Here is a 22,214-nt window from a genome sequence, read left to right on the forward strand (position 1 = left end):
ATTTCCTGACAGTAAAAACTGACAGGGAGGTGTGAATGGGGCCTTAATCAGTTTTTTTTGGAGGTTGGTTGAACAAAAACAGCAATTTTGTGTGGTTTTGACTTGTTTATTTTGTGTTGCTTTGGATGCAGTGGAGAAAATTATATATACTTTTAGATTTTTTTTTCAGATTTGTGGTAGGGAAAAGTTTTTTTTGTGTGCATTTTATTCATTTATTTTTAATTTACCACACAGTTCCCATTATGTGGAGTGCTAAGTGGTTAAAATAAAATTTCACAGTAAAAAATTTTTCAAAACGGGACCCCGCTAAGGCACACGTCATGACCCGGGTCCCCGCTCAGACCAGGAAGCGGCCGGGCACCTGGGGACCGGAGCGGTGATACACGCCCACCAGCTGTAGAGAAGTCTGGCAATTTGAAAATGTTTTATCCGGCAGGGGAGAACGTAATAAAAAAGCACTACTTACCTCTCCCCGTGTCGGATAAATTGGCTGGGATAGGAATATCTCTTTAACCCCTAGATGACCCTGGGCGTACCCATACGTCCTGGGCCGCCTAGGAGAGTTCAGAGCGGTGCCGCACGGCGGCCCCTCTCTGAACCGCCGCGGTCCCTGGTACCGCTTGTAGCCTGGGACTGCGGCTATTAGCAGGCACGGTCCGATCGCCATGCCCGCTAATTAAATATTCGGATGCAGCTGTTAAAGTTGACAGCTGCATCTAAATACTTCATGCAGCCTCATCCCTGGTGTCTAGTGGGGAGATCGCCCCCCCCCCCCCCACGACGTTGTCCAGGAGGAGCGATCCCTGTGTCCTTACCCGGCCGGGGTCAGCGCCGTAATGGCCGATCTCATTGATCTATGCAGTATTACTAAACTGCATAGATCTCAATGAGAGATCAGTGTGCATATACTAGAAGTCCCCCAGGGGAAATAACCCTAACCCCAGGGGGAATAACCCTAACCCCCAGGGGGGAATAACCCTAACCCCAGGGGGGCTTCTAGTATAAGTGTAAAAAAAAAAAAAGTTGTATTATTAATAAAAAGCCCCCTCCCTTAATAAAAGTTTGAATCACCCCCCTTTCCCCATGTTATAAATAAAAGTAAATAAATAAATAAATAAACGTTTGGTATTGCCGCGTGCGTAATCGTCCGAACTATTAATTAATCACATTCCTGATCTTGCACGGTAAACGGCGTAAGCTCCAAAAAATCCCATAATTGCAAAATTGTGCATTTTTGGTCGCATCAAATCCAGAAAAATTGTAATAAAGAGCGATCGAAAAGTCGTATATGCGCAATCAAGGTACCGATAGAAAGATCACATCATGGCGCAAAAAATGACACCTCACACAGCCCCATAGACCAAAGGATAAAAGCGCTATAAGCCTGGGAATAGAGCGATTTTGAGGAACATTTATTTGTTAACAATGGTTTGAATTTTTTACAGGCCATCAGATACAAGAAAAGTTATACATGTTATATATCGTTGTAATTGTAACGACTTGAGGAACATATAAAACAAGTCAGTTATACCCCAGGGCAAACGGCGTAAAGACAAAAACTCCCCAAATACAAAAAAATTTGTTGTTTTTTTTCCAATTTCACCACACATTTAATTTTTTTCTGCTTTTGCAAAAATGGCCCGGTCCTCTAAGGGTTAAGATTAATCTAAAAAAAAAGATCAATAAGAAAAATTGAATTTTTAGTAGAGGTCAGCTGCTACTGACAAATGAATCGGCCCTTCTTTTGTTTCTGGGGCAGCTTGTCCTATGATGGTGGCATATTAGCTGTGTTTACATAGCAGCACTGAGCCGTCCCCATCGGGAGTGTAGTTATTGCCAAACCAGCACACGTGTGTATGTATGAGATGTAAACAATCCTGTGGACGATCAACGTGATCTACTGGCACTGCTGGAATCTCAAGATAAAGATCAAAGAGATTACTAGACCGGGCATTGCTGCCCTCAGTATCCATACTGGAGCAGGGCATGTATGACTGCATAACTAGGACTAGTGTTTCTGTAGGAGTCTGGGGTATACACATGTTGGTTGTCACCCAGCCCAGTGTCCCATTGCATACCCTGTGGCTCTTGCTGGTTAGGTGCCAGGTACAGGTTTTTTTTCCAACTCACCTCTCCCCATGCCTCTTCAGCGCCAGATCGCAGCTCCAGGACCCTGCAAAGCTCCAGGATCTCAACCAGTGCTGCAGTCACGACCTGGTTGACTGACCGGGGTGACTGGGGTGCGACGCTGCAGCAGTCACTGATTGGCTGAGCAGCCAGTCAATCAGCCGAGACAGGCATTTTCCCGAAAATGCCTTCTGACGGGGGTCCTGGGGCCAGTCGCGCTGCTGATGGCAGGCATGGGGAGAGGTAAGGACTGGTTATGATTATGTCCCCCACCCCTGTCTTTAAAAAAATAAAAAAAATTAAAAGTACAAGGCCGCACTTCTCCTTTAACTATTTTTGACTGTAAGGGGTTAACACAGCTTATATATTCTGCCTTGGCTATACACTGGGAATATTCTAGATCAGGGAGGAGGTAGGTCTAAGAATTCCCCTCTGCACTGAAGGAAGTTTAGTAAGTTGGGTTCTGCCTCTTCTTTGTCTGTGCGTCCTTTCCCCCTAGGGTAACAAAGGCCTAAACACAGGATGGCTTGGAGCGAAAGTACCTCTGTGGCGAATACGTGGTGTCCCACTAGGGGTGTTACTGCTATCCACACCCTTCGTAAAAGTCTGTACTTTTTGTGGTCTTATTCAGGGCTGTGGAGTGGGAGTCGTGGAGTCGGAGTCGGAGCTAGTTTTGGCTGGAGTCGGAGTCGAGCTAGCTTTGGCTGGAGTCGGAGTCGGAGCTAGCTTTGGTTGGAGTCGGAGTTGGAGTCGGGAAAAAAATGTACCGACTCTGACTCCAGCTTTAAAAAAAATCTTTAAACAATTTAGAATTTGAGTTTTGCTCATCAATATATTTTATGAGCAACATTCTAATAGATCACTGGCCCTATTACATAAGGGTGGTTGGGGAAAAGTTGTCGGTCACTATTTGGCAGTTTGTTTCTGAGCTGGAAGAGTCCATTGTGTGGGGGGAGATCTGTGCTGTTCTCTTCCTGGATGCTGGATGATTGTATATGAGCAGTAGTGTAATATGAAGATATCCTGTGTAATATAGAGGAGGAAAAGACATAAGTAGTGCAGCAGTAACCTCTGTCCTCAGTGTGGGGTTTTCTCTCTGGGAGAAGATTGTGTTTTTCTTCAGTGTTCTATGGCTGCAGCTGCGTGTGTGTGCGCGCTATGGCTGCAGCAGGCTGTGTGTATGCTATGGCTGCAGCAGGCTGTGTGTGTGTGTGTGTGTGCTATGGCTGCAATATGCTGTGTGTGTATGCTATGGCTGCAGCAGGCTGTGTGTGTGTGTGTGTGTGTGTGTGTGTGTGCGCGCGCTATGGCTGCAGCAGGCTCAAACCCCTCTTACAAACTTCTTTCCTGGAGCACCTGCACGCTGAGTGATGCAGTGCTAAACCCTTCAGGAGAGGACTAGCCAACAGATCACCTCAACCCACGCCGAGGACTAGGAGTAACCCTAGTGCAGGACAGTATCCACTAAAGAGTCAAAGAGCTAGGAACTGATTTGGGTGGAGCAAAGTTACTGGAAAGTCTATGAACTCCATCTCGCAGCGTGAGTGTCAGAAGGAAACACTCAGCACTCTGCTCATCCCAGGTAACAAGGTCTGGGGCCTGTGTCACCCATTAGTACGGTTCAGCCAAAGCTAGTGGGCATCAGGTGGTGGGAAGAAAGGTCAAAACACAGGCACAGGTTGTCTTCCTCTTCTTCTACAAGAATTCCTCTATGCACTCCGACCTCCTGGCAGAGCACATTACTCCTTGGGTTAAACACGAACTGGAGAGAATGGAACGGCTGCACATCCCATCTATGGCTGATACTAATGCCGCTAGGCCTATATTAAAAATCAACACCAGAGTGTCTGTATATGAATTGATCAAGCCATATTGCCCCGTGTACCACCGCGCAGGTCCTCTGGTCCACACGGGTCCCTACGCTAACTCCACACCGTGTCGGTCAGCGACCGCCAACCCCGCAAAGCGTGCACATGCAGGGAAGGGAGGCCATGGAACGGCCCTGCAACCCCAATGTCACAGGACCAGACCCAAAAAGCCCCACCAAAACCCAGCCAGCACCACCGGCGGGGAAGGCTGCCCCCAAACGACACAAGTATGGATATGGTATTACACTTACCATTGCTGCTCTCACAGAATGGGGAAGACATAAGGTCCAGACATGTGAGCACAGGCATATCCTGCTGATTATGGTCATGTGGGTCTTATAAAGGAGTGCTAGCTGTTCAGAGAGGGAGAACTGTAAAACACGAACTGGAGAGAAAGGAACGGCTGCACATCCCATCTATGGCTGATACTAATGCCGCTAGGCCTATATTAAAAATTACTCCTTGGGTTAAGACTCTCATGGCACCCTCCTCTCTACTACGCTACCTCAGTACAACCTTATCAACTCTACTACATCCTACTCAGCACCTATCAAGCAGATCTGGTGGTTTTACGTCTCAGTATTTATTGGACCTTTGTCAAGCGTATACCTAAGCACCTTTGTATTACCTGTTGCATATTTGCCGATAGTAAACCAAGTCAACGTTAGCAACGGAGTCTGTGATTATTCACTACCACCTGCACCACAACCTTGGGACATTTCCCCTTTCTGTGGTTGGCGGGTCCTACTATTCGGGAGGGTCATTACACCACTCTGGCCACCTGTGACTACACTATCCCAAGGGTCCCAGCAGCAACCCCACAGGTCCCCGACCACAGGGGAAAAGGGTACAACCGGCCCTACTCCTTAAAAGCAGGCGTGGCATCACACCTGTGTGTCCACCAGGCACTGGCGTCACGTGACAAACACATAAGGTCCGTCTGTATCTCAGCCATCCACCACAGTAGTGGCGTCACACTTCCATCTAGAAAGTGACCGGCCATCCCACCATTATAACATCATTCGGGGGCTCACCACAAATACAATATATCCTGGTGTTCTATTCTATCACTCCACTGAATGCAGGAGAGGAGAAAAGAGGAACAAAGCAAAAAGCCTTTAAGGAGAAGGCGTATAAGTGCCTCCATAGTTGCAAACTAGGACCTTTTAAGGCTTCTGGTAAGGCCTAATGCTGTGTGGCTAACAGGTTACGGGAAATTTATATGCACCCTGCAGTGGAATGAGAGAAACCAGCAAAGGACAACCTTGTGGAAGCCCTCATGCCCTTAGACAGTTTGACAGACTGTAGAACAGGTCTCAGCCGTCCTATGAGCATTTGCCCCCCGGTAACATCCATGCACCGTCTTAGCCGGCTGCACCAGCTTCACTAGACTTTTGTCAAACAACTTTGCCTTGTTCTACAGCTTCACATTGCTGGTTAGATTTGTCTGAGTGACCGGAATACCCTGTGGGTGTTTCATGGTGTCCATGACAGTTGTCACCCAGCTTGCGTGTGACATCGATCTCAGGGGACCAATACTTTTATTTTTATCCAGACAGAAACTAGTAGTCAGTGGTGGGTGTTGGCCCATGGTGTCCTCCTCCTCCTCCCTGCAGGGTGCGTGTGAGACATCTGAGATGTCGGTAATCAGGCTGGAACCAGAGTGTGTGATACAATACATTCCAGCACTCATGTTCATCATACACGAGGACACCGCTCCTAGGAGATCCATCAAGACGGTGACGGGGGAGGATTGCCACTTGCCAATGTCCTGAAACTTCTCGATCTGTGATGTCATAGTTGGCCACACATGGGAATCTCTCTGATCCTGTTAATTAAAATATATACTACGGTTATGTGATTATGTGTGTTCAGGGAAACTTCTCGCCCAGACGTAACAACTGGGTACGTCTATCCTGTATCCTTTCCTGTTGAAAGTTTACCCTTTCAACACACAAAATGTGGTAGATGCAATGAGAGCATGTAGCTTTGGCTGCAATGGGAGCATTATGATTGTCACTGATATGGAAGCACTATGATTGTCACTGATACAGGGGGCACTATGATTGTAAGTGATATGAGAGTACTATGATTGTCACTGATACAGGGGGCACTATGATTGTCACTGATATGAGAGTACTATGATTGTCACTGATATAGGGGCACTATGATTGTCACTGATATAGGGGCACTATTATTGCCACTGATACAGGGGGCACTATGATTGTAAGTGATATGGAAGCACTATTATTGTCACTGATACAGGGGGCACTATTATTGTCACTGATATGAGAGTACTATGATTGTCACTGATACAGGGGGCACTATGATTGTCACTGATATGGAAGCACTATGATTGTCACTGATATGGAAGCACTATGATTGTCACTGATACAGGGGGCACTATGATTGTCACTGATATGGAAGCACTATGATTGTCACTGATACAGGGGGCACTATGATTGTCACTGATATAGGGGCACTATGATTGTCACTGATACAGGGGGCACTATGATTGTCACTGATATGGAAGCACTATGATTGTCACTGATACAGGGGGCACTATGATTGTCACTGATATAGGGGCACTATTATTGTCACTGATACAGGGGGCACTATGATTGTAAGTGATATGGAAGCACTATGATTGTCACTGATATAGGGGCACTATTATTGTCACTGATACAGGGGGCACTATGATTGTAAGTGATATGGAAGCACTATGATTGTCACTGATACAGGGGGCACTATGATTGTAAGTGATATGGAAGCACTATGATTGTCACTGATACAGGGGGCACTATGATTGTAAGTGATATGGAAGCACTATGATTGTCACTGATATAGGGGCACTATGATTGTCACTGATACAGGGGGCACTATGATTGTCACTGATATGGAAGCACTATGATTGTCACTGATACAGGGGGCACTATGATTGTCACTGATATAGGGGCACTATGATTGTCACTGATACAGGGGGCACTATGATTGTCACTGATATGGAAGCACTATGATTGTCACTGATACAGGGGGCACTATGATTGTCACTGATATAGGGGGCACTATGATTGTAAGTGATATGGAAGCACTATTATTGTCACTGATATGGAAGCACTATGATTGTCACTGATACAGGGGGCACTATGATTGTCACTGATATGGAAGCACTATGATTGTCACTGATATAGGGGCACTATGATTGTCACTGATATGGAAGCACCATGATTGTCACTGATATGGAAGCACTATGATTGTCACTGATACAGGGGGCACTATGATTGTCACTGATATGGAAGCACTATGATTGTCACCGATATGAGAGTACTATGATTGTCACTGATATAGGGGGGAACTATGATTGTCACTGATACAGGGGGGAACTATGATTGTCACTGATACAAGGGGAACTATGATTGTCACTGATACGGTAAACACTATGATTGTCACTTATACGCGGGAGTACTATTATTGTCACCGATATGAGAGTACTATGATTGTCACTGATACAAGGAGCACTATGATTGTCACTAATATGGGAGCACTATGATTGTCATTGATATGGTAGCACTTTAATTGTCAATGATATGGGAGCATTATGATTGTCACTGATATGAAAGCACTAAAAGTGTCTCTAATTTGGTAGCACTATGATTGTCACTAATATGGGGGCACTATGATTGTCACTGATATAGGGGCACTATAATTGTTACTGATATAGGGGCACTATGATTGTCACTGATATAGGGGCTCTATGATTGTCACTGATATAGGGGCACTATAATTGTTACTGATATAGGGGCACTATGATTGTCACTGATACAGGAGCACTATGATTGTCACTGATATGGGGGCTCTATGATTGTCACTGATATAGGGGCACTTTCATTGTCACTGATATGGGAGTACTATGATTGTCACTGATATAGGGGCACTATGATTGTGATTTTTTTTTTATTATGAATGTTACTTTTTCGTTATTACACATACTGTCCTATAATAACCCAGTGTTTCTGGTTAATGGACTGATTTATTTATTTCTCTCTTAATAGCTCTGTTGGGTGCCATCACTATCCAAGAGCAAAGTACTGAGACCATTCTGCAACCTAAAGGAGGTAGTGTAACGCTGGGCTGTACGTATGTTGTGGATCCCCTCGAAACTGGAAACTTGGACATTGAATGGGCCCAGATGAACCCAGACAGCGCAGGACTAGATAAAGTGGTGAGTATCTCTATTACTATTAGCTAAACCACTAGAGGGAAGCTATCTAAAGGCAGCAGAGTTCTGTTAACACGCGTCCATTTCCCCTCCAGATTCTCACCTTTATGGACAACGCTGTTGTGTCTAAAGGTCCCCCGAGCCTCATGAACCGCCTGTCTTTTAGAGCTGTGGATCCCAGCAAAGGTGATGCCTCCATCTCCATCACCTATCTGGATGTTGGGGATTCTGGAACCTTCCAGTGCAAAGTGAAGAAGAACCCTGGGGTGGCCTCTAGGAAAGCTACACTAGTGGTTCAAGGTAAAGTCGTGCACAAGACTTTTAGTCGGCTGTCCTGAAGATTATGGTGGTGAGAGGTGAAAGGGAAGCCTTGATTTACCTTTCAGACACAGTGTGGATTATCATTGGCTCAACTTGCAGGCATACAGGCCAGGCTTTATCAGACTCTCTCTCTCTTGCCTTACTTCCTGTATTTTGTCCTGATCTAGCTGTTAATGGAGACAAATTTCCCCTAACAACAGGCAGTGGACAAGAGTGGACAAGAGGATGTGGAATATGCTGCCGTTATATAAATAAAATGATTGTTTTTTTTTTTAGTTAATTGTCAAGTTATTTACAACTAATGTAGTAATCACACTACCGATCAAATGGAGGGAAGTTGTTTGATATGACTGTGACAACCATTCTTGTAAGCCTAAGAGCAGTTGTCAGAACCCATCCATCAGCATATCATGAGAAATGAGTCTACTATTAACACCTGGACTCTTCTCCCTTCTGATCTAGCAATTCCCTCGAATCCTCGTTGTATTATCGAAGGAGAACAGACCAAAGGAAGTGATGTCATTCTGAAGTGCAAGCCAAGTGAGGGAACCCCACCCCTGACTTATAAGTGGGAGAAGATAGCTGGGCCTGCCAACCCAGCCATTCCAGTACTAAACATGGGTAGGTTTCACCTATGAGTGATATCATACAGTATAATATAGCAACTGTACTTGCTGTACATTCATTGCTACTGCCCATTGCATAATTATTCCGCACCTATGGTAAAACTTTTCCCAGCATTCATGCACATGGGTGACTTTCAAGAGACAACTATTGTATGTGTGTAGCTAGCTTAAATAGGTACTCCGGCGAAAATCTTTTTCTTTCAAATCAACTGGTGTCAGAAAGTTATATAGATTTGTAATTGACTTCTATTTAAAAATCTCAAGTCTTCCATTACTTATCAGCTGCTGTATGTCCTGCATGAAGTGGTGAGTTCTTTCCAGTCTGCTGCCACCTCTGTCCATGTCAGGAACTGTCAAGAGCATGAGAGGTTTTCTATGGGGATTTGCTACTGTTCTGGACATTTCCTGACATGGACAGAGGTGGCAGCAGAGAGCACTGTGTCAGACTCATTTAAAAACACCCCTTCCTGCAGGACATACAGCAGCTGATAAGTAGTGGAAGACTGGAGATTTTTAAATAGAAGTCAACTACAAATCTGTATAACTTTCTGCACCCAGTTAATCTGAAAGAAAAAGATTTTTGCCAGAGCACCTCTTTAAGTCCAGACTGTTTAGATCAGCTGCCACAGTGAGAGCCAATGTGGCTTCCACTCCCATTTACATGTCATTTATATAGTTAGTCATATAGTTTATACTTATACCCCTTCTTGACCAGATGTTTTTAGATCAGTTTTCAGGGGAACCATTACTGCTATCCGTGCCAGAAAATAAAGTGAGATGCGATGGGCATAGACTTTCATTAGCAGTATAGCGCCCTCTAGTGTCTTAGTGTTTAGCTATTGTGCTGATCCTGACCATCTAAATTAGGCATGTCAAACTCTGTCAGTCCAGACTACTATGTGGGGCACAATTGGGGGAGGGCACTATATGGGGCACTATAAGGGAGGCTGACTATTATATGGGGTACTATAAGGGAGGCTATTATATGGGACACTATTGGGGAGGCTGAATACTATATGGGCCACTATTGGGGAGGCTGACTACTATATGGGGCACTATTGGGGAGGATGACAACTATATGGGGCACTATTGGGGAGGATGACTACTATATGGGGCACTATTGGGGAGGATGACTACTATATGGGGCACTCTTGGGGAGGATGACTACTATATGGGGCACTATTGGGGAGGATGACTACTATATGGGGCACTATTGGGGAGGATGACTACTATATGGGACACTTTTGGGGAGGATGACTACTATATGTGGCACTCTTGGGGAGGATGACTACTATATGGGGCACTCTTGGGGAGGATGACTACTATATAAGGGCACTATTGGGGAGGATGACTACTATATGGGGCACTATTGGGGAGGCTGACTACTATATGGGGCACTATTAGGGAGGCTGACTACTATATGGGGCACTATTAGGGAGGCTGACTACTATATAGGGCACTGTTGGGGAGGCTGACTACTATATGGGGCACTATTAGGGAGGCTGACTACTATATTGGGCACTATTAGGGAGGCTGACTACTATATGGGGCACTATTGGGGAGGCTGACTACTATATGGGGCACTATTGGGGAGGCTGACTACTATATGGGACACTATTGGGGAGGCTGGCTACTATATGGGGCACTATTGGGGAGGCTGACTACTATATGGGGCAGTATTTGGGGGGGCTGACTACTATATGGGGCACTATTGGGGAGGATGACTACTATATGGGGCAGTATTTGGGGGAGGCTGACTACTATATGGGGCACTATTGGGGAGGCTGACTACTATATGGGGCAGTATTTGGGGGAGGCTGACTACTATATGGGGCAGTATTTGGGGGAGGTACGATGCTCTCACAGGAATATTGCACACACGATTTGTCCAATTTTTAAATTTTGTCCCACTGTGTAGTTGAGTTTGCCAGCCCTGATCTAGACATATATTAAGGAGTTAACAACTTAAATCCCATAAGGTAGGAGGATGCAGCTGCCATACAAGAGGTCCCATCATGCCTTGCTTATTGTTTGCAGTTTTTATCAGGCATCCACTCCTTCGGGGCATTTTGTAACATGAGATGAATTTGTGTCTCCATACAGCTCCTGTGACGGGAGATCTACTCATCAAGAACATCTCTGATGCATATGCCGGGGCATATCAGTGTACTGTGGGGAACAAAGTGGGGGTTGGAACTTGTGTGGTTGACCTAACTGTATCCTCAGGTGAGAGAAATATAATACAGAGAGTAGTATACTAGTTATACTCTTGTATATAGGAGCAGTATTATAGTAGTTATATACTTGTATATAGGAGCAGTATTATAGTAGTTATATTCTTGTACATAGGAGCAGTATTATAGTAGTTATATTCTGTATATAGAAGCAGTATTATAGTAGCTATATTCTTGTATATATAGGAGCAGTATTATAGTAGTTATATTCTTGTATATAGGAGCAGTATTATAGTAGTTATAGTCTTGTATATAGGAGCAGTACTATAGTAGTTATCCAAAAAGCAAGAAAAAGTATTCAGCACTCACCGATGACTGTGAATCAGGCTTGTTTCTTTATTTCACATAAATGTGCAGGCAGGGGGGAGGAGGGTGCGTGGCGTGTCTCAAATGGCGACGGCCGTTTCTGGCCTCTCGGGCCTGTCGTCTAGCCAGGAGCTAGACGACAGGCCCGAGAGGCCAGAAACGGCCGTCGCCATTTGAGACACGCCACGCACCCTCCTCCCCCCTGCCTGCACATTTATGTGAAATAAAGAAACAAGCCTGATTCACAGTCATCGGTGAGTGCTGAATACTTTTTCTTGCTTTTTGGACTGTATTTTACTATTGTCAGTATCCGTGCACCACCGCCAAGGCTACCTTTGTTTTCAGGGGGTCACTCCTACTGCCTAGATCCGTGCCACATATTACTGGTTGTTCGATATATCCATCGGCAGTGCTGAGGTCTCTCACTCTCCACATACTATAGTAGTTATATCCCTGTATATAGGAGCAGTATTATAGTAGTTATATTCTTGTATATAGGAGCAGTATTATAGTAGTTATATTCTTGTATATAGGGAGCAGTATTATAGCAGTTATATTCTTGTATATAGGAGCAGTATTATAGCAGTTATATTCTTGTATATAGGGAGCAGTATTATAGTAGTTATATTCTTTTATATAGGAGCAGTATTATAGTAGTTATATTCTTGTATATAGGAGCAGTAGTATAGTAGTTATATTCCTGTATATAGAAGCAGTATTATAGTAGTTATATTCTTGTATATAGGAGCAGTATTATAGTAGTTATATTCTTGTATATAGGAGGCAGTATTATAGTAGTTATATTCTTGTATATAGGAGCAGTATTATAGTAGTTATATTCCTGTATATAGGAGCAGTTTAATAGTAGTTATATTCCTGTATATAGGAGCAGTATTATAGTAGGTATATTCTTGTATATAGGAGCAGTATTATAGTAGTTATATTCTTGTATATAGGACCAGTATTATAGTAGTTATTGTAGGGTCAAGAAACAGAGTCTCGCACTCACCGGTCTGGAGATGCAAGTGGTTTGCGTTGATTCTGATGTATCGGAAATAAACCACTTGCATCTCCAGACCGGTGAGTGCGAGACTCTGTTTCTTGACCCTACAATATTCACCTCGCTTATATTGTTTCTGCACCGCCGCTCCGTGGTTCAGATACAGTTACCGTGTTCCGGACTCCAGTCCCGAGGTTCCGCAATTATAGGAGTACCTTGCAGTTAGTGCCGGTTGGAACTCTCACTACGTGTGCAACATTATAGTAGTTATATTCTTGTATATAGGATCAGTATTATAGTAGTTATATTCTTGTATATAGGAGCAGTATTATAGCAGTTATAGTCTTGTACATAGGGGCAGTATTATATTAGTTATATTCTTGTACATAGGAGCAGTATTATAGTAGTTATGGTCTTGTATATATATATATATATATGGTAATATTAGAGTACTTATATTCTTGTACATAAGGACTTGTTTTTCCAGTGAGGTTGCACATTCATCAGTGAATGAGCCTTTTGTGTTACCAGTGATTATAACCATGCCTTTTGTTCTCTGGGTCAGGTAATCGTGTTGGGATCATTGTTGGAGCAGTGTTTGGCGCGTTATTCCTCCTGCTTCTTCTCCTTCTCCTCATATGGTGTCTAATCTGCTGCTGCAACAAGAGACGATACGAGAAAGAGCTGGCCAATGACATCAGGTGATATTTTTAATTTTGACCTCTAGATGGAGACATTGTACTACAAAATATTGTCATCTCTAACCCAGGTGGTAGCCTGCTAACCCCATAGGTATTATACCCATGGATTCTAATGTATGTAGGAGTTTTTTTTTTTTTAAATTGTAAATTTTTATTAATTTTTCAACAATATATACAAACAGTAAAACAGGTTAGACAGATCATAAAAATTTCCCTGGAACAATTATAGTAGGACCGGATTTAAAAGGCACTTAACAGAGTCCAACTAGAGTACCCGAGCAGAGGAGAGATAGACATTTTCTAACTGAAGTACCTGACCCCTAGAGCTCATTCTGTACACAGATTGATAATTGTTGTCTAAGGAAGATCCAACGCAAAAGGAACTACTTAGCAATCTAGTCTTTTACCCGGACATAGGACATACAAAGACATAACATTGAAAGGGGAAGGGGAAAATAGTGGGTAAGGCAGGTAGGGGGAGGGAGGGGATTCTAGGATATACCGCTGGAGGATGTTGGAGGAGAGCTATAGGAGTCCCAAGGAGCCCAGATCTGGTCAAAGGCTACCATTTTATTGTTCAAGGATGCCGTAAGACGCTCTAGGGAACGCAGCTCCCCAATCCTTGCCCTAAAGTGCTGGATAGAGGGGGGGGAGGACTGTTTCCAGCATTTAGCGATCAGAGATTTTGCAGCAGTTAGTAAGACCAGTAATAACTTGGCTCTCTTTTTACGGAGGGTCTTAGGAAATAAATTGAGCAAACAAAGGCTGGGCTCACATGGGATATTCGTACCGAGGACCACCGACGATATAGCACAAACCTCAGTCCAGAAGGGCCGCACAAGCTCACACTCCCAGAAAATATGAAATTGGGAGCCCCGCTCTCTGGTACACCTCCAGCATAGTGGGGAGACTGAAGCATTAAGCTTATGGAGCAGCTCTGGAGTGTGGTACCAAAACATCATCACCTTGTAATGGGACTCTTTATATGTGGTGCATATCGAGGAAGTGGCAGCGCGGTCCCAAATGACAGTCCAACACTCCGGGGGCAGTGTCCGTCCCAGCCAGGATTCCCACTTAGCCATATACGAATGTCTCACCTGGGTATCCCCAGCGGGCGAACCCAGTATGCGGTAGATATCGGAGATAAGACCAGAGGTCGAAGTCCCCCTTCTGACTAGTTGCTCGAAAGCAGACGGCTTAGAGACCGTAAGGGACCCCAGGCGAGACATCATGAAATGACGAAGCTGGAGATATGTGAAACTCTCCGATGATGGGAGGGCGTGTTTATCCGTTAGCTTGGCAAATGGAAAGAGAGTGCGAGTCAGGGGGTCAACAATGTCAGCAAATTGGAAGAGGTTCTTTGAACCCCATAGTTTGACCGTTGGAGATTGGAGTCCCGGAAGAAAGTCAGGGAAAAGTAAAAAGGAGTTTAGGGGGGAGGCTGGGGAGGTCAGCCCAAACCTGGCATTACATGTAGACCATATATGGAGAGAGAAACGCATAGGACCCAGCAGGGAAAGATGAGTGAAACTGGGGGGCGTGGTGTGCCATAAAAAGGAGTTAGGGTGATATGGAGCCAGCCATATTTTTTCTATTTCCGTCCATTTCTTGTAAGCCAAGTATCTGGACCATGCTGGGATTTGGCGTAGGTGGGAGGCCCAGTAATAATGGAGGAGATTTGGGACCGCCAGACCCCCTTGGGATTTGCTACTCATCATGACCGAGCTGGGTATACGGTGCCTCTTAGAGGCCCAAATAAACTTAAATATGGCTCTTTGGAGGCTTCTAAGTTCGGAAAGGGGGATACGGACTGGAAGCGTTTCAAAATGATATAGAAGTTTAGGCAAGATAGTCATTTTCACAGCCGCCACCCTACCGACCAAAGAAATATAATGCGTGGTCCACTTGGACATAAGAGCCCGAATTTCCCGAAAGAGTGTGGGGAAGTTGGCAGAATACAATGTGGAGTATTTGGGGGTGAGGCGGACACCCAAGTATTTAATGGAGGACAGAGTCCACTTAAATTTGAAGTTGGAGCTAAGCTGGGTAACCTGAGACCCAGACAAATTTAAGGGCATTGCCTCCGACTTGGATGTATTAACCTTGTATCCCGACAAGCGGCCATAGGTATTTAATAACGCTCGGAGATTTGGTAAGGAAGTGAGCGGGTGAGACAGGGTGAGGAGAACATCATCTGCGAACAACATAATTTTAAATTCTTTCCCTCTTACCGAGACCCCCTTAATGTCAGGACAATTTCGGATCGCCGCCGCCAGGGGCTCTATGCACAAAACAAAAAGCAAAGGGGACAGAGGGCATCCCTGGCGGGTGCCATTCGAAAGAGGGAAGGTCTCCGACATCATATGGGGGAATTTGAGTGCTGCCGTGGGGCTTGAGTACAATGCTTGTATCGCTGTCAAGAAAGAGCCAGTGAAGCCGAAGCACTTCAAGGTCTCGAACATAAAGGGCCACCCAAGGCGGTCGAACGCCTTTTCAGCGTCGAGGCTCAACATGAGAGCACTGTCCTCCTGCTGATTAATGACATCTATAAGGTCAATGGCTCTCCTTGTGTTGTCTCCACCCTGTCTCCCCGGTACAAAGCCCACCTGGTCCGCATTGATAAGGGAGGGCAGCCAGTTGCCTAGTCTGGTAGCCAGTATTTTAGTGAATATTTTATAATCCGAGTTCAGGAGGGCTATGGGCCTATAGTTTGCACAGTCCATGGGGTCCTTGCCAGGTTTGGGGATAAGAGTGATGAAAGAATGAGACATGGTAGTAGGGATAGGGGAGCCCCGTAAGAAGGAATTAAAGAGTGAAAGTAGTTTAGGGGAGAGTTCTGAGGAAAAAGTTTTGTAGTAGAGGTAAGAGAACCCATCTGGTCCAGGGGCCCGCCCCGCTGGTAGGGATTTGAGAACTTCTGTAAGCTCTTCCACAGTAATCGGAGCATTTAGTTCCTCAAGCGCCTCAGCGGTCAAAGACGGGAGGCCACAATCAACAAGGAACTCCGAGAGGCAACGGGCACGGGCCTCGGGACCCGAGGGTAAGGAAGACGGGAGAGAGTAGAGTTTGGAATAGTACTGGAGGAAAATAGAGGAGATGTCAGAAGGGTGGTATCTCAGGGTCCCCGCAGAATCCCTGAGGACCTGCGGAGACCGGGCAGCCGCGCGGTCATTAAGCATCCGTGCTAGTAGGGTGTGGGCCTTATTTCCCTTTTCATAGAAGCGCTGTTTAGAGTACATGAGGAGTTTCTCTACTTTATGTAGTGAAAGCTCTTTAAGTTTAGCGCGCGCCGCCACAAGCCTCCGCAGAACCCCCAAGGAGGGCCGCCGGGCTAAAAGGCGCTCCAAGGAGGCAATGGAGGATCTGGTATTCTGAATCGCTAGCAAAGAATCTCTCTTCTGACGGGAGCTGACCGCTATACAATGACCCCTAACTACAGCTTTATGGGCTTCCCACAAGATCCCCTCTGAGGTAACCGAACCCCCATTTTCTAAGAAGTAGTTAGCAATACTCGACTTAATGGAGTCGCGGGAGGTTTGGTTTTTCAGTAATGTGTCATTTAAACGCCAATGACACTGCCTAGTAGGGGACAGAGGAGCTTTAAATTGCACTATTACAGGGCCGTGGTCTGACCAAGAAATAGGGTCAAGGGCTGCACTCTGTAGGAGTCGGACCGTAGGTATGTTACCAAAGAAGTAGTCTATGCGGGAGTGTAAATTATGGGGGTGAGAAAAGAAGGTGTACCCCCTCTCCGTAGGGTGATCGAGTCGCCATAGGTCATACAGCTTATGAGCACGTATGAGCTTGCGGAACTCGGTTGAGAGTCTGGCTTGATCTACCGGGGCAGGTCGGCCTTGTACTGAGTGTCTGTCCATCTGCTCCGAGAAGGGCAAGTTAAAGTCCCCACCCAAGATTCTAGGAGCCGGGGGATACTTTGACAGTCTATTAAGAACTCTACGGAGAAAGGGTATTTGAGATCGATTAGGGGCATAGATGTTACAAAAGATAAATTGTCGGCCTTGGAGAGTCCCATCTACAATGACAAATCGCCCCCCAGGGTCCACAAATGAGGAGGAGACCTGAATGGGGCATGTTTGAGAAAATAGAATAGCCACTCCAGCCGTCTTATTGCCTCTGGAGGCAGAGATGACAGTGGGGAAGGAGTGACGGGTAAATCTAAAAGTGGCCTCCTGATCAAAATGTGTCTCCTGGAGAAAGGCAATGTCAGCATGAAGATTGCGAAGTTCCTTCAGGAGCAATCGTCTCTTAACATTGGAATTGAGGCCTTTTACATTAAGGGACACACATTTAACCATTGTTATAGTAAGGGGTAGGAACCATGCTAATGTGGCCACTTACCCAGTTCTGGCTTCTCGATGGGAACAGTCTCCGGAACATCTCCTGCTGACGTAAGATCCTAGAAAGGGGGAGGGAGGGAAGGGAGGAACAGAAGGGAGACGTACATGGAACATCACATAACATACAACAGATGTAAAATCTAACAGGAAAAAGGGCACAAGGCCCAAGATACAGGCCCAAGAGGCCCGCAATGAGGCAAGAACTTTGCCAAAACAACTCAGAGGTTGTCAGCTGGCAGCCCCACGAGGAGCGAAGGAGCCACCAAACAAGAACAGTGAACATTGGAACATACATGTGAGATGAGCAGTACACTACCGCACAGCAATGCAAAGAGAAAAACAAAGCAGAAAGTTGAGACCCAGAACATAAACAAATAGAGCCCCAAATTTAGAAGGTAAGGAACAGGAAGTGAAGACGGATCCGGAGCCACTTGGGTGGCCCTCTCAAGTCACGGGATCGGAAGGGGAGCGAGAGCCCTCAGAGCGGGGGCGGCGCCTCTTCTGACCAGAGGACTGCCATACTGGGGGTGGGGGGGGAGGTGGGGGAGCTATAGTCCAATCGGAGATCTTCGGGACAGGCAGGTCTAGAGCATCACAAAACGCAGGTAAATCAGCTAAGTTGCGGAGCATCACAGAACGCCCATCCCTTCTAGCCGTGAGGCCAAAAGGAAAGTTCCATCTATACGGTGTGTCGTGATCTCGGAGAATAGACAGCAGTGGCCTTAGAAGTCGGCGCTTCTGTAGGGTGATCCAAGAGAGGTCTGGAAAGAGTTGTATTTGGGCCCCATAAAAGTCCAGGTCCCGAAGCGAGCGGGCTTTGGCCATAATACTCTCCTTCAGCGTGTAGTCATGCAGGCAGCAAATTACATCCCTTGGAGCACCGGTTGTAGGTTTGGGCTTCAAGGCTCTGTGGGCTCTGTCAAACTTAATTTTGTGGGTGGGAGGCTCTCCCAGCAACATGTTAAAGAGGCCTTCCAAAGTAGATGCCAAGTCATTGTCCTGCGTTGCCTCTGGCAGGCCTCGTATCCTGATGTTATTGCGCCTGCCTCTATTGTCCAAGTCCTCAATATGGCGTTGCATGTCATCTAAGGCAGAAGCTTGCACTGACACAGTGGACTGTAAGGTGGAGATATAGGCACGCGTAGAGTCGTGGTCTTCTTCCAGGGTTTCTACCCGTAATGCAATATGCTGAATGTCCTTCCTCACCGCCGCAATCTCCACTTTAAAAGCATCTTTTACTTCAGTGATGAGGGATTGCAGGTCCCTTTTAGTGGGGAGTTGTGAGAGCAGATCACGTACCTCCTGTGGGGAAGAGGGTCCCATAAGGGATGCTTCAGAGTCTGAGTCTGAGTGTCTGCCCCCATAAGAGCGCTGGGCAGCTGACCTGGTAGCTGTTTGTGAGGTTCTGACAGGGGCGGCCACATTGTCATCATTGGGTTTATTTTTGTCCTTTTTAGGTGGTTTCAAAGAGGCCATCATGAATGTAGAAATGAGCTGCTGGCCCTTTAAGAGTCTGGGGGGCCGTATGGAAGCAGCACCGGGGGGGATAGAAGGGGATGAAGAGTCCAGGGCACCGGTGTTTGTGTGTGCCGGATCAAAAGCCAGAGGGAAAGCAGCACCTCTTGCAGCAGGAGGTAGAGAAGGGGTAATGTGGGGCCGCTGCTGGAGTGAAGGTCCGGATGGCAAGATGGCGCCTCAGTATAGAGAACCTGGGCTGCGGCCTGTTGCCTGCCTGCGGAGCCCCTTCCCCTGGGGGCTTATAGTATCCGGAGCAATCCGGTGCGTAGTCTGCCCGGCAGGAGGGGATGGAAGCAGGTTATGGGACCCGTCCCCCTTGCTGTCAGGTCCGCAGCGTCAGGGGAGGCCGGCTATGGTGTTGGAGCCGGGGGGGGGGAGGGTGACTCACCAGGCCTGTGTCAGCAGCGTGCGAGGAGGCAAGATGGCGCCGCAGCACGTGGGGACCAGGGCTGCTGTTCTTCCGCCGGGTCCCGAGCCCGTTTTCCCAGGAGCGGGCGCCCCAGAGGCTGAGGTTCGGGTCAGGGTGCGTATCTGCTACTACGAGGGATCGCTGGATCCGTGAGGACCGGGGCGCCAGAGGAAGATGGCCGCGGCTGCAGCACCCCGGCGGCGGCGTCCCACGTGTCCCTCCGGGAGTCCGCCGGAGCAGCAGGAACCGGGCTCGCCGTCGGCCAGAGAGGACCGGAGGCTCCGCTCACCGTCCCCTGAACGGTCAGGGATAGTGGGGTAAGTTGTAGCTGGTCTGGGTCTGTTAAATTAGCTGTGCGGCTCCGGAGCTCTCTCACTCTGCGTCTGCTCCCATCCGCGGCTCGCCACGCCCCCCTGTAGGAGTTTTTTTAGGAAGTTTTTCTATAGAGCAGATTTCAGTAAAACATAACTAATATTTCAATTATACAGTCTAGAACAGATAAGAACATAGGAAGCCAGGTAACATGGACGGACTTTACCCCTGTCATATTGATTCTCCACTATATTCTCTAAGCTCATCTCGAGTTAACTTGTCTGATCACTTTCTCTTTTTCCCCATGTATAGAGAGGATGTAGCAGCTCCACCACCAAGTAACAGCAATAGCCGTGCTAGCAGTATCCGGACAGCGGCTGGCTACCGAGCACACAACATCAGCTACTCCCTGCGGCGGGTCTACAATGAGGCACCAAGAGAAGAACCTACAGCTCCATCCGTGGCCAGTAGTGTGACCACCAAACCCAAGGAGGAAAGCCCCATTCCCACTCCTGAACCAATCTTCCTTTTTCCAGAACAAGGCCCTACATATAATCCGTATAATATCCAGAGGGTAGGGGGGATACCGGTGATGGTACCCGCACAGTCTCGAGAAGGCTTCATTGTCTGAGTCAAGTTTTCTGGTGAACTTTGTGTCTACACATGAACATTAATGTCATCTCACATGGGATCCATACATCTTATAAGGTGTAACACTGTAATCTGCATTTGTATATATGTATAATAGTCTATAGAGTGGGCACCATTGTCTCCTGATTCGGGCCACCACATGTTCCCATCTGGGCTTGGACTTGGACAACCATCCTCCGTTCCTTGTAGGTGGAAAGAAAGGGTGTAAGCCCCATCGTAGATCCGCTTTGCTAACGTTTTGGTCCTGTACCAGGTCCCACTGCCCATTAGTTATAGGACAACCTCAGGGGCAGCTCCTGCATACAACCAAAGCCTCAAGGGCTGAACCCCATGGTGAGAGGCGCAAGATGCAGCTGTACTGCCCAGTGTAATAGCGCCACCATGTGTCATGTGTCATACTTACTTGTGTGAATAGAAGGACATATGGGGCAATTGTGGAATACATGTACACCTGTAACCTCTGCACTCCTTAAAGTGACACTACTATTATTAGCATTAAGGTCCAGTAATTTTTCCAATTTTTTTTTCGTGCACAACAAAGGTTGCCACTTTTCCATTAAAAACTACCAGCCAGGTTAAAAGGGGCCAATGTGAAAGGACTGGGATAGTTGTAGGTTAAAGGGGTCTGTGGATGGACCCCCAGGTCATGTGAGTTTTAGGCTCTGTATTATACGTTCTTTGTCTTTAGGTATTACCATAAAGGATTACGCTCAGGAGTCGGAATAAAATCTATGTTTTTCAATAAGCGTCTGTATGTCATTCTCCTATAGTTGCCACTATGTCAGAGTCAGGTCTGGAGTGCTTCTTTATATGTCAATAGTAACACAGCCAATCATTGCTTGCCCTGTCAGGGTACTGAGAGGGTCCTGGATCCCTCATGAAATCTGTACTTCCGGAGCAGCAAAAATGATGCTACAGGTAGGTTTTGAAATTTTCGCACGGACAGGCTCCGTGTGCTTGGGATTTATGTAGAGGCAATGCGCCTCTACATAAATCCCCTTAGCTCTAGAGCTGCGGGACACTGGCATGCTCTGTGGCCTGTGCAGAGATCATTGTATAGGGAGGGGGAGGCTGATCTCCAACATATTTGCCTTTGGCACTCCAAGCATGATGGGAATTGTAGTTTTGCAACGGCTGGAGGACAACAGATTCCCCATCCCTTTAAGGACAAATCTGATATATGAGAATTGCCGATTACTGCTATATCGACTACTGATTGATGTTCATTTTTGCATCTGTAAAGCTCATTGAGTAAGTCCTGACTGTTCTTCTTTACTTGAAGGAAAGAGAAAAGCACGGAGAAGAGGTTACAGCGGAGGTGGAGGAGGTTGTGTTGAAGGAGGAGGAGATGGCGGCGGTGGTGGTGTTGGTGGAAGAGGAGATGGCGGTGGTGGTGGAGGAGTTTGTGGTGGGGGAAGTGGTGGTGAGGGTGGTGGAGGAGGTGGTGGTGCTGGAGGAGGTGGTGGTGGTGCTGGAGGAGATGGTGGTGCTGGAGGAGGTGGTGGTGGTGCTGGAGGTGGTGGTGGTGGTGCTGGAGGAGATGGTGGTGGTGGAGGAGGAGGTG

At 46.6% G+C, this 22,214-nt stretch overlaps 1 protein-coding gene across 1 annotated transcript in view; it reads left to right on the plus strand.

Moving 5' to 3' along the window:
* LOC138770891 (coxsackievirus and adenovirus receptor homolog) overlaps positions 1–21,395 on the plus strand; it is a 26,529-nt gene extending 5,134 nt beyond the window's left edge. Inside the window, exons 2-7 of the mRNA XM_069950180.1 lie at positions 8,048–8,217; positions 8,310–8,514; positions 8,998–9,156; positions 11,265–11,387; positions 13,267–13,402; positions 20,312–21,395. Coding sequence (XP_069806281.1) covers positions 8,048–8,217; positions 8,310–8,514; positions 8,998–9,156; positions 11,265–11,387; positions 13,267–13,402; positions 20,312–20,630 — 1,112 coding nt within the window. The 3' untranslated portion in view covers positions 20,631–21,395. The remainder of the gene's footprint in view (positions 1–8,047; positions 8,218–8,309; positions 8,515–8,997; positions 9,157–11,264; positions 11,388–13,266; positions 13,403–20,311) is intronic.
* Positions 21,396–22,214: the final 819 nt, after the last annotated feature.

This window comes from Dendropsophus ebraccatus, chromosome 13, assembly GCF_027789765.1.
Source record: "Dendropsophus ebraccatus isolate aDenEbr1 chromosome 13, aDenEbr1.pat, whole genome shotgun sequence".
NCBI classification, from domain to species: domain Eukaryota; kingdom Metazoa; phylum Chordata; class Amphibia; order Anura; family Hylidae; genus Dendropsophus; species Dendropsophus ebraccatus.